General features: G+C 48.4%; 1 protein-coding gene across 1 annotated transcript in view; it reads right to left on the reverse strand.

The window, feature by feature from the left end:
• The window catches only part of LOC105699167 (glutamate receptor 1), a 194,716-nt gene that overhangs the window by 54,508 nt on the left and 127,849 nt on the right, over positions 1-12,359 (reverse strand). Inside the window, exons 3-4 of the mRNA XM_023433944.1 lie at positions 3,304-3,431; positions 1,746-1,875 (exon numbers count right to left, since the gene is read on the reverse strand). Of these exons, the coding sequence (XP_023289712.1) occupies positions 1,746-1,875; positions 3,304-3,431 (258 nt within the window). The remainder of the gene's footprint in view (positions 1-1,745; positions 1,876-3,303; positions 3,432-12,359) is intronic.

Genomic DNA, 12,359 nt, shown 5'->3' on the forward strand with positions numbered 1-12,359 from the left:
AAAAGTTCCTCGGAAAATAACCGGCGAGAAGGTTCCCGAGCCTCGAAGAAGGCACCTCTTCAAGGTAGGAAAATGTCCCGAGAAAAGGGTTACCGAAAAAAAAAAACCCGGAAAAATTGAGAAAATCCCCTCCGAGATTCTGGGAACGCGGTTTAAATCGATACGTCGCTCTCGGCGACCTTTTCGACTTTAAATCGACTCGACAAAGAGGATTAGGGGAAATGCAGAGGACGCAAAGTGGAGCGACACACTGCCCGTCATTTTTAATATCTCCCCCGTTGTTTCCTTTTTTTTTCCCGGACAGCCAGTCAAAACCAGCGAAAAAACGTGATTTAATGACCAATTCCACGTGGGGGGGTCGGGGTCTCAAAAAAACTCCCTCCCCCCCTCGGTCACATTTACCGGCCAAACAATTTATCCGGAATTCGATTTCAATTTCGACCTAATGGCCGGACAATTATGCAGATTCGATGCAAAAACACTCGGGGAGAGGGAAGGGGTGGCACTTTTGCCGGAGTCGATGGATTTTATCGCTACGTCAACGTCGATATTAAAAATATACCCCCGGGCCGAATATAGGCCGGGGGATAAATCCAGAATTCGAAAATACCCTCCCGTCCTTGTAACAGATCCCATCTGAGGCCGCGCGTTTCCTTTTTCCGGCTAATTATAGGGGAATTATCCGTAAACGCGGGTGCCCATTAAGGCGCGTGCACACCGAGGCGAAATATATCCTGGCACTCGCGAAGTCAGCCGGCCAATGGCGGTCGATATTCGCGGAGCTCGAAGGGATGAGCACACTCTTAGCGAGTTAATTAGAGCAGGTCTCTCTCTCTCTCTCTCCTCTGCCCCCCTCGCCCTCTCTTTCTCTCTTCTTACGGTCATCGATTCCCGGCGATCGCGCTCGCTTTCCCTCGGGATGGAAAAAGAAATCCTCCCGGAGGACGCGGCCCGACAATTGGGGCGCGTGCACATCCTCAAGGACGACATACTTTCGTCTACACAGGATGAAACGTTCATTATCCCTGATTTCACTGTATTGATCCCCGTCGGGCGGGCTGACTAATTAATTAACAATCGAGGGTGTTCAATCCGCGAGGTGAGAGGTCCTCCGCGCCGGCGGCGCGACCACGTGACGGCCGATCAGCTGATCGGGCCCACCTCGAGAACGGACCGGTGATCATTTAACCTAACCTGACTGAATTAATGGAATTAACGAAGCCCCCAGTGAAATCAATCGCGGCCCGATAAGTCCTCCGCGGTATATAATTAAAATGAAACCCGAGATGCAGTCTTCGAGATCAAAGGATGCACTTCCGAAGACCGCCACCCCCCAGGGGGGAGTACTTCGCGACTTGTCGCGAAGTGTACAGAGGGCTGCCACGGAAATGCGGCATTGCACCACGGTGTCATAGTCCGACCGTAATTCCGCGACTCGGGATATCGGTAAGGTATATATATATATACCCGACGGTAATAATCATAACCGTGACCTGCCATAACTATGAACTTCGCCTCCCTTAAGTTTTGCTCCACTTGCATAAATTCAGGGCCGAGGTAAGGGGCAGAGAGTGCATATATGGATCCCGTTCGTTTCCTCCGTCGGTTATATTGGCGGAAGGGAATCGGTCCCTCGGGTGCCGGGATACATAAAAGTACGAGTGGCGAGCAGACTTGGCAGACTCGGAGGTCCGCCATGGCGGCCGAGCTGTAAAATGAGAAATGCATGCGCGATAGGGACTCACCGTCGTGGGAGTCGTAGAGGTAGATGATTTTCTTCCAGCCGTAATACCGGACGGTATCGATGATCGCCCGATGGTAATCTGGCCGCATGCTTATGGCGAAGTCCAGGAACCCCGAAGACGGCGTCAGTACCTGAAATTCGAATGAATTAACCACTTACGCCGACAAGACTTCTCCGCGTTCTCCAAAATGGCCGCCGGAGCGCGATAGAACGTTTGCCATCGGCCACTCTCGTCGGCATTTTCACTAACATGTCAATGAACGCGTAAAATGTACTTGGTTTTATTTTCATTTTTTGTTTTTTTTTACGGGGTTGTGGAGATTAAATGAAAATTGTCGAAGGCGAATGGATGGACCGAGATCAGTTTTTTTTGTTTTTTTTTTCCGGATGGTAATCTGGCGGCATGCATATGGCGAAGTCCATGAACCTGAAGACGGCGTCAGTACCTGAAATTCGAATGAATTAACCACTTACGCCGACAAGACTCCTCCGCGTTCTCCAAAATGGCCGCCGGAGCGCGACAGGAAGTTTGCCGTCGACATTTTCACTGACACGTCAGTGGACGCGTAAAATGTACTTGGTATTATTTTCATTTTTTTTTTTTACGGGGTTGTAGAGATTAAATGAAAATTGTCGAAGGCGAATGGATGGACCGAGACCAGTTTTTTTTTTGTTTTTTCCGGATCGGGAAAACGCGACGTACGGCTTCGGTGGATTATTTCCGTCAGACGGAAATGCCCTGATTTTCGGATTAGCCGGCGCTTCGGAAACGATTTCCGGCGAGCCCTTTGTGCAGTTAAAAGTGGCTCAACGAGGGGATCTACTTATCGATTACCGGTACATATGAGCGCGAACGAATCGGCGCGAGCAAACAAATCGGCGGTAGCTCGTTGGCAGGGAGGGAATTCATTTCGAGCGGAGAATCGCTCGGAAATGTAAATTGGAAAATGCGAAAATGCGGCTGATTGACGCTCCAGTGGCACGGCCAATGGCCGGACTTTTATTCACGCCAAGTGGACTTGGATTTTAATCCCGGCAAGCGGGGGAGTCTACTTCTCTATGTATTTCGTACAAGTTCCATTGGACGTGACGAGATCATCCGGTAGCCCCTGCAACTCCCTTAGATTCCCGAAAATTCCGAAATATTTCTAGGAAATAATTGGCACGTTTAAAAAAAAAAGAATCAAAGAAAGAAAGAAAATTACGAAAATTCAATCAACGAGTCGTTGAACTTGAAACCTTTGAATCGGAGACCTCGTCGCGGGGCTTAGGATCATCTTGTGATTTAATTCCTTCTTTCGTTTAACAAAATTCATCTAATTAATTCTTCCTCGGAGAATGACTCCTATCTGTGGGTACGGTAATGACTGTAATGGCGGTAATGACAGGCAGGAAGAAGGCGGAAGCCCGCGTTACAGTTCCGAGGGTCTTGGTCCAGATTCCCGAGAGTCGGCCATCTTGCACCGGAGACTTTTCCACTGTTCCACGGTGGAGGATTAAAAAGTAAGGCGTGCCCGCGGTGAAGGAGGGAAACACTCGAGAGTACTTTAAAGATTTACCTTCTCCGGAAACCACGGCGTGACGAACGGCATCTGGAAGGTGTTGCTGTAAGAGTGGAGGGTGTCGAAGGAGTCCGGGCTGACGGCTCCCAGCATGGAGTAGACGCCTCTGTTGAACTGGGTGCAAACTTGCAACAAACGAGAGACACGGGCTACAAACTCATTCAAATTGCACTCCACGTGAAATTACATTTATCGGACCGCCTGGTGAATTTTACCGAGTCCTTGGCCTCGCCTAATTTCCGGGTTTATCTTTGGCCGCCATTTCGAACTTTGGACCTTAAGGATATCGCCAAAACTTCCGAGCAAGGATGGTTTTCCGGAAAATCTCAAATTTTCTCCATTTTTCGCACACATTCTCAAATCTCTCAAGCCGGAAAATTTCCCTAGGAGTTCGCTCTCGAGCTTGCCGGATTGCGGGCCTTATTTCACGTCCTTATAATTACGATACCAAAGTGTTGCGGGATTTGTAGGTCCTCCGAGGTTTATTCTCCCTGTCCTTGTAATTTCCTCGAGTTTCCCTATTCCTCCCTCAGGATTTCCCAAGTTTGATTTCTGGCCCCCCCGAAGTAAGCACCCCAGAATGGGCGCGTTTCCATATACGGATTGAGGAAGGTGGCGGCCTCGTGTACGCGTACCGAGTGCGCACTCCTGGAAAGTGCATTACGCCATGCACTTTGTCCCTTTGTGCCATGTCCTGGAGCATGCACAAAGGTCTTAATGTCCTGGCTGAGCGGCACGGGCGAACATTCGCGCGGAAGACGAGTATTCTTTTTTTCTTTACTTTATCCTGTTGATTATTAAGACGCAAGCGAGGATTGTCCTGAGTCTCGGTCGTTATCCAGACAACTCGGAGAACAACTGACAAAGATATTTCAACGATTATGACAAATCCCGACGGCGAGGTAATTTGACTTCTTGCAGAGATTTTTTAAGATCCGCGGAGTACAGGATTATTTTCTTCATCTCGTCATTCGGTTTCTTAAGACGAATCCAATATGGCGAAGATCCAAACGCGGGGTCGGTTGAAAGAAATTAATTAACGCCCACCCAGTCGCTTTGTTTCCGTCAGCGAGGCGCAGCTCTTTGCCCGAACCTATTCCCTCTTTATTTCCCCTGTTTAGTCCTCGGGCCTTGTTTTCTTTTGTCTCTAAAGTACCGGCCACGAGGAATCGTCGGCAGCCCTCTTCGCGCGGGTGGACGGCAAGGACGCGCCCGCTTTACGTTCCATTTCCTTTGTCGTCATTACCCTTGGCCGGTGCAATTTTCGCGGGAAATTATGCGCGGCCTACCCACTTCATTTCAGTTATTCCTCCACCCTGGCAGGAGTCCGCGTAAAGAGAAAAGGAGAAGCGGAAGAAGCCGAGGAACAGCCGCCACCTCTTCGGGGATCAGCGGACGCGGCCGCCATTTGGAAGCATTTATTGCATACCGCCAAGGGTGCATTTATATTCATAAGCATAATGGCCACCCCCGTGATGTACAACTCGGCTTAGTGAAGCGTGTTCGCGACCGCTTTTTGCGCCATTAATCAAGCAGCCCCTCCTCCTCTTCAAGGTCGAGGAGAAGCTCAGAAGTCCGGGGGATCTAGCGAATTTTACCGCCATTTTGGGACGAATCGATTGTCGATGGTATCTGACGAGGGCGAAAATTCGAGAACAACAATGGACATTTAATTATCTGGCATAAAGGGCGGCTTACAGGTTACGCCTCGTGCAAGGGCTGCCAGAGTACCGAAACTGCCGTAAAGTTGAGTACCGCGGGTGCAGGGAAGGTAGGTCGCAGATGGCTCCGGAGTTATCGACTTCCTATTGGCGCTAACTAAACAAGTTATCGTCTATTATTATGTCAGCCGATGCACTGTCAGGGTTAACGCTCGCCCTGCGCTAATGACACCGCCGAACTTTGTACATGAGCTGCACCCTGCGCCGACATCGAGTACGGCTACGTGCTCGATATCGTCGACGAGAATGTAAGCCTGGCGCTATTAGCGATAATACTGCAAGATATTTAATCAGAACGACAATTTTCGTGACTTCCATTCGACCAACACTTTAGAAGATCTACCAAGTACCATAGAAACTATAATCCATGTTAAGAACAACATTCAGGAGAATTATAATAAGAAAACTACAATAGATATAGAATTCGTCCTGCTCTTGCTGCCGTGAGAGCGTCCTTGGTTACCGTTGCCAGGGACGCCGCTATCCTGACGACGGTTGCTAGGGAACTCGCGTCCACCATGTAACATTTATCTTGAAAGCGATTTTCATGGGTTTTAAACCTTTCTTAGAGCTACTTGCCCGATGTATTATCATTCTTTCAACGAAGAAGCGTTCGATGTTGGCCAGTTTATCTCCGGGGAAGGTTACAAATTCGCCCATGAACAACAAAAGCCGCGGGGAAACGCGGTCGCAGAAGTATCGAAGCGCGGAAAGAAACAAGAATCCCACGCGGTCTCATTCCGAATGCACCGTGTCCCCTTCCATTTTGTTCCCTTTATGGGTTGCCAGGGCGGCGAAGAGAAGTTGCAGCATGCAGGGACGCGTGCGCGAACTTCCCAGAGAGCATGAGAAATGAGAATGCAAATAGTGTCCATGCATAGGTAAGGTCTCGTTATGTGGGGGTGAATCGCCGTGGATATTTTTTGTCTCCCCGTTTCTTTCGCAATTAAACTTCCCCCACAGGTTCTCCGTAATAACCGCACCCACCTGGCGGCCATTAATAACCGGCGGGTCTTTCGAATCCCGACCTGGATCACGCACTGGCTTGTTGCCGTGCAGGTTTAATTCTGTACTTCGATTCGGCCCTATTCATTCGATAGAGGCGAGGGGGGAATTTCGATTAGCAGGAGGAGCGATTCCGATCGCGAGACAGAACTTTCCCGAATAATCGATCTATTAATACATATTCAAACTTCGCCGCGGCCCGATTGAGATTTAATTATCTGATATTCCCGATCTTGCGGCTCCACTCCCAAAGGGGAATGCCAGGGGAATCGTAACAATGCCATTACGTGTTTGGCGGTATCACGTGCCTCGTGTGCGCGCTCGCGATTGGAATCCACCGACACCTCTGCCGACAAACGGCCGGATTTGGCCGATAATTTTAATATCCTAGGACGCTTTTCCCGATATTCCCGGTAATCTCGGTAACTTTCTCCTCCCCATAATCGCTGAGAGTGCACCGAAGGGAGAAGATCTGAGAAATGGTTTGCGCCGTCTTGGGGCGTTGTACAGGGGAACTGGAGCAAAACAGGGAAGAGAAGGATCGGTGTTTTCGGGTAGGGCAGATTTTTCCTGTTCCCGGTAGAAAATTTCGACTCGACCGGCGCCAGAACTTCCACAAAGGCCGCCTCGACAAATAGACGCTCGCGACCCGCGAGGTTGAGAGGTTCGCAGCCACCGAGGACTCGTAAATTGCCGAGTCTTTTCCAGCGGACCTCTCGACCGTGGGAGAAGGCTCGTAAATTGTCAGTTCAGTGCTTTAATCGCTAAATCGCCGTATACGGAGTTGCTCCAGGGTGGGGGAGGAACGATCGGCCCGAGGCTGGAGCGCCGATCAAAAATCGAATCAGCAATTACTCCCAGAGTCCACCCCGCGATGCAACTTTTCCTTTCTCGGATGCCATCTCCACGAGATTTCCCGACAAGAAATAAATAACACCCGCGAATAACGAATTGACATCTCGGTTTGACAAAGTCATTTCCCCTCGAGATCCACATCGACCTAACGCACGCGACAGGGTGCCCGGGTGCGTGCAGGGTGCATCGCAAGTGCACCGGCATGCATTTACGCGTTGTTTGCTTGTTTATGCCGCATTACGTTGGCAGAAGGAAATCCGCCGGCAGTGAATCACGGCGTGTCGTACTTGCACTTCTCCATTATGCCGCGATGTAACATAACCGTCACGTCGCCGTTAGAATTGCATTATGCCCGAGAATCGCAATGTGCACTTCTAGCCGGGACTATATTAACCAGGCCGCGAACGCTCGGTAGGATATTGGATACTAGGAAGCGGTGGCAAGGTTATCCTTAATAAATCGAGCGTTTCTCTCGGTGAGTCAGCGAGGCCGAGCTACGAAACTCCGAGTTCCCACCTCCAGCCTTTAACCGAGGTCCCATAACCTAGAAAACGGCGGGCTCGGCTCGCGGAACCGGCCCGACCGCGAGTGCATGCATTCGAGGAGACGACGTCGCGCCAGGAAGTGCATCTCCGATGGTATTTAGAGCGAGACCGAAACAACAATTCCCAACTATCGTTCACGAGCCATTTAACTTGGCAACTGGTCCTATCTTGGGCGCGCTTCTTATTTCTCCCTTAACCTTAGGGGCCATTTTACTCGGAGACCACGTACGAGGACCTGGCCTGACCCCATAGGGAGAGTCCTCCAACCTTATCTGCCATCCTTTGCACCATAATCCCGAGAATGCGGTTGCGTGTTACGCCGATATCAGGATTGGGTCCTAGGGCATGACCTACGACATGCAGACCGGATCGCTGATAATTTGTTAATGGGTGCATTCGGAGGAGAAAAGCGGTTTCCGATGAGTTGGGAACATGTTGCGATTTTCTGCTGAATGGACTGTTCAGTGATCGTAATATGCCGGCATCCAGGGTTGTGCAACCTAACCTCCTTATAGCACTGACTGCTAATATAATTATATTAATTATATTAATTATATTAGCAGTCAGTGCTTACGGTACATGTACGTCGTGTATTATTTCAGCTACTTCATTACCTGAAGGATTTTCCATCTTTTCGTTACGTACACCAACAACTTCTATAGAAAAATAATCCTAACAGAATGTAACGTCTGAAAAAAAAAAACACTCATGTTCATACTAACTTCGTTATTTATTTGTTATTAATTTTTCGGTCTATATTAGGAAGATAGAATACATTAGATTAAGGTTAATTATGCTTTTCGAAATAACGTATCATTTTGTTGCATTTTATGCACCTCTGCACTCTCTATTACATCGTACCGAAGACCGTTTACTTCATACATTTCGCTGTAATAATTGATTTCATTTGTCATCCTTGCTTCTTTAACTTGAATCTACACGGTTTGAATTTCAATTTGATCTACCCAACACGTTGAGGGTGGGTAGCGTGGAAAATTTGTGATACATAAAATGGCGTCTGATCAGTAAACATGTTGAGTGAACGTACCCATTCAGCAGATGAGCGCTAACCGATCACTCAACAGTTGTCTCCTCTGAATGCACGCGACGCTGCAGCGTCGTGACAGCGTCCCACTGCAGATTTTCCCTAATAACTCGGTTTACGGTGAAGAATTCTCCTTTTTAACCCGGCAAATGTGTTCTCAAGGGCTCGACGCTTGATATTAATGGCTTCATGAACCTCCGGCTTACAAGCTACGGAGGATTTGCGCGGCTCAAAGTGTTACGTCAACGAAAATGCACGTTACACCGAAGTTTGCCCCTTAACCGAGCAACGAGTTTAATCACGATCGTTCCCCTGGATAAGTGAACTCTACATCGCCTAAGCGTAGATCACCGTGGTAGTAACTTGAAAGGATCTCGTCGCCTAACCTTATCAAGCTCGTTTTACGATTACAGCCACACAACAAGGCGCACCTCACCGCGCTGCCAAGTTCTGCTGCATTTCTGCGATTACCCCCCAACTCGAATGTACCTAGCGTTGTCTCGCGTTATGACGGCGTCGCGACGCCAGAAGTCTATAGCCCGAATTTTCCGGGCGGAATTCGTCGAGATTTCACGGAAATTCCCCGCGCGCTGCGGCGGATACTTCCCTGGGTATTGAAAGTCCACCCTGCAATGATACGCGCACGTGTTTTATCAAAAATAGAGAGAAAAAGTTGGATACGGATATTGCTGTGGATCCTTGGGAGGAAACCGCCGAAAAATCTGTATTATTCCTCCCAATTGGCAAACTAATGTCACTTTCGGCGCATCGTCGCCAGGTGGGATGGCGAAATGGCGAATTCAGCAGTCTTTGTTAAGGGGGTGTGAAAGTGGCATCCGAAAGCTCAGTCGTTCATAAAACTTTTCATAGAACTGGGTGTCTCAAATCGTTTCATACTTTAAAACGTGAATATGGAGACCCTAAGGTAGGTCCTGAAACTCGCGAAATTTCATTTTTTATAAACTATTTTTAAAATGCCTATAAACAAATTTGAAANATAAACTATTTTTAAAATGCCTATAAAGAAATTTGAAGAGAATTGAAATTTCATGAGTTTCAGGACCTTCCTTATAGTCTCCCTATTCCGTTGTAAAATTTCAAACTATTCGGTAAACCGAGTTGGGAGAAAAGTTTTATAAACAAAACCCCTTCGACGCCACTTTCACATCACCTTAAGAAGGCCTGATTGAACGATATCGATATTGGGGCCCGTTGAGAGGTGAACATCGATTAAGTCCCCGTGAACACGCGGACTGGTTTAAATTGCGGGGGAACTTCGCTCGGGGACTTTCATAGAAATAATCGGCCTGTGAGAAAATAATTAGACGACGCGCCCACTCTGCGGGGAGTACAGAGAGAACAGGGCCGAGGAAAAGTCTTCTTTCAATTCGCGACGATCGTTGCACCTCCCAGTATTTCTACTTCCTGCCTCCCACCTGCCTCACTTCCGCTTTAATATTGTTCGCGTTCACCAGGTCTGGGGAGATTAATCGCATGCGACTTCCCAGGTGAGAATAATTAAACATTTGGCGAGGAAGATGTAGGTGTGTGCCCCGGAAATTATGAAATTATAAGCAACATGTAGATGTGTTCCAAAATTATGAAATTTTAAGCGGCTGATTAACCGCGGGTTCCTTTTGAAAGATCATCCTACTCATCTCGTATAGTCATGAGTAAACGTCCTGGATATTCATATCCGTATATACGTAACTTGGAAATTAAAAGAAAAAATGCTTAACTCAGGAATTAAAGTGTCTTGTCCTGGCTGAAATGGAAGACGTAATGATAATTCAGTTTTTCAAGCTCGGCTCCGATTTTCACCGCCGTCTGAAAGACGGCCCTATGTGGCGATTTCGCCCTCGATCGATCACGGGAAATCAATTCCCCATCGATCTTGGAGGGCAGATGTAAGATCGGTTTCCAAGGCTCTTTCCATTTGTGAGCCGAGACGGTGCTCGGATGAAACTAGGAATTCCCTCAAAATGCGATTTGCCGTTTAAATTTGATTCCCCGGAAAATTTCTCGGGGTCTGATCAGAGATTTTGCGGTCCTGGAATATGGATGGTGATTTTCTGAAATTCTTTATAGGGAGTTTCCTCTTCGGGGTGGCGGCGGACGGCGCGACGCTGGTCGACTTTCCCGAAGAGGGCGACGACGGCGCATTAATTTCACGTCCAAAGGGACGAGGTCGAGCCTTGCAGGACTCCCAGGGATTATAATTCCATTTATCTGGCCGAGGACGACGAGGCGAAGATTTCACTTTCGCCGCAGTGCATTTTTATGAGAGGATCGATGACTTAGGGCTTGGCTGCGACCCCCACCCTGGGAGGCCGAGGTCTCCCTAGGGACTTTTCATCCCTCACGACACGCAGTCGGGAAGGGGCCATTATTCTTTCCAGCTATAGAGACACCCCTGAGCGTAATAACATCCCAGGATTTGCTCGTCTACGTTTTCCTTACTCCTTGCCCCTCCCCTCTGTGCGCCGCGATTATTCCGCCAGGTCGACGGGAAAATATAAATAAAAAGGATTCAGTGATTTTCCATTAAATCTGCACTAAGACATTGCATACCCGATTATTCTCGGGGAATCCTCGAGTACTACTTAACAGGAGGTGAAGAACCGAAAAGAACTTAAAAATTGTCGATAACAATTACGGAGACCCTGGAAAATCAGGGCTAAATGTCAGTGGAAATGGGAGCCGAGCTTTAATTTTCCTAGAACCCGTGGCATTCGTAATTTCGACGCCGAGTGAATGAGAACGTCAAAGGGACAGCCCTTTCCCCCGGGGTAACCTAGATACATTTTTAACCTAACCTTTTAAATTATTTAACCTTTTAAACTACGCGCCTTTCAGCGCAGAGAACGAGGCCGCGAGTCCTCGCGCTGAAGAGGCGGTGGGGAAAGATTTTCTTTTTTTTTCTCATAAATTTATAATAAACATATAGCGAGGCAGGATGACTCTAGACTATTTCCCCCGCAATTTCGTGGGCAAGGAAAGTGCCGGGGAAAGTGAGAAGAGGCACTTAAAAGGAGCGACGGGGAATCCGGGAGATATTGTCTGACGGTGCGTCAAGAAAAGCCAGCTTCCTCGGGGCATTTCTTTTTTCTTCTTGCGGAAAGCCGCGAAAAAATGGCACGCACCTGACAGCACTCGGGGGAGGTCCTGAAAGGAGGATTAGATGCGAGCAGGAAAAAGGTCCTTAAATAGAACGTCGTCATGATCCAGACGGAGAGTCCTCGCGTGCCAGACAGTACGAAAATGCCGGGGCCCCGGCCGCCATCTTGTTTCTCCACATTTCCCTCTTCGCGATTTTCTTTCCGAATACCTTACCTCCTCGCTAGCCCCCGCTTTGTGCCGCCCCTTCACAATTTCCCTCGTTTTCGCAGAATTTCCGCCGGTCCACGTTTCGCCCCGTTCGTTAGTGGGAAAACTCAGGGCTGTTTCTAATTCTCGGCGTTTCCCACATTTTCCTCCCCTTTGTCCTCCGGCGCGTTGGTGTTGCAAAATGATATTGTTCCCGACGAACGGTAGGGCACGGATCTGGGGCACAATTTCTGGCAATTATGACGAATTATGCCGACCTAATAGTCACACGGAGACAGAAAGCTTCGGAGACCTAAATGGAGGGGAAATGGGAGAGGAAGGGAGGGCCGTAAAAGTCCGGAGAATTCGCAATTACTGTTCGCATTAATTTTCAAACACGCCTTGCTGGCTTCCCCTTTCGCCCAACCGGACCTCAATGACCCTCGAAATAAACTCGCTGCAAGTTAAAAAATTCCCACGCCGCTGGAAGCAGTTTTTAACAAAGAAATTCAATTTATCAAGATATCAAAATAGCCGGTTTATACCCTGAGAAAGAAACGTCTATCATTTCACTCA

This window comes from Orussus abietinus, unplaced genomic scaffold (genome assembly GCF_000612105.2).
Source record: "Orussus abietinus isolate OABI.00-Male unplaced genomic scaffold, Oabi_2.0 scaffold3, whole genome shotgun sequence".
NCBI classification, from domain to species: domain Eukaryota; kingdom Metazoa; phylum Arthropoda; class Insecta; order Hymenoptera; family Orussidae; genus Orussus; species Orussus abietinus.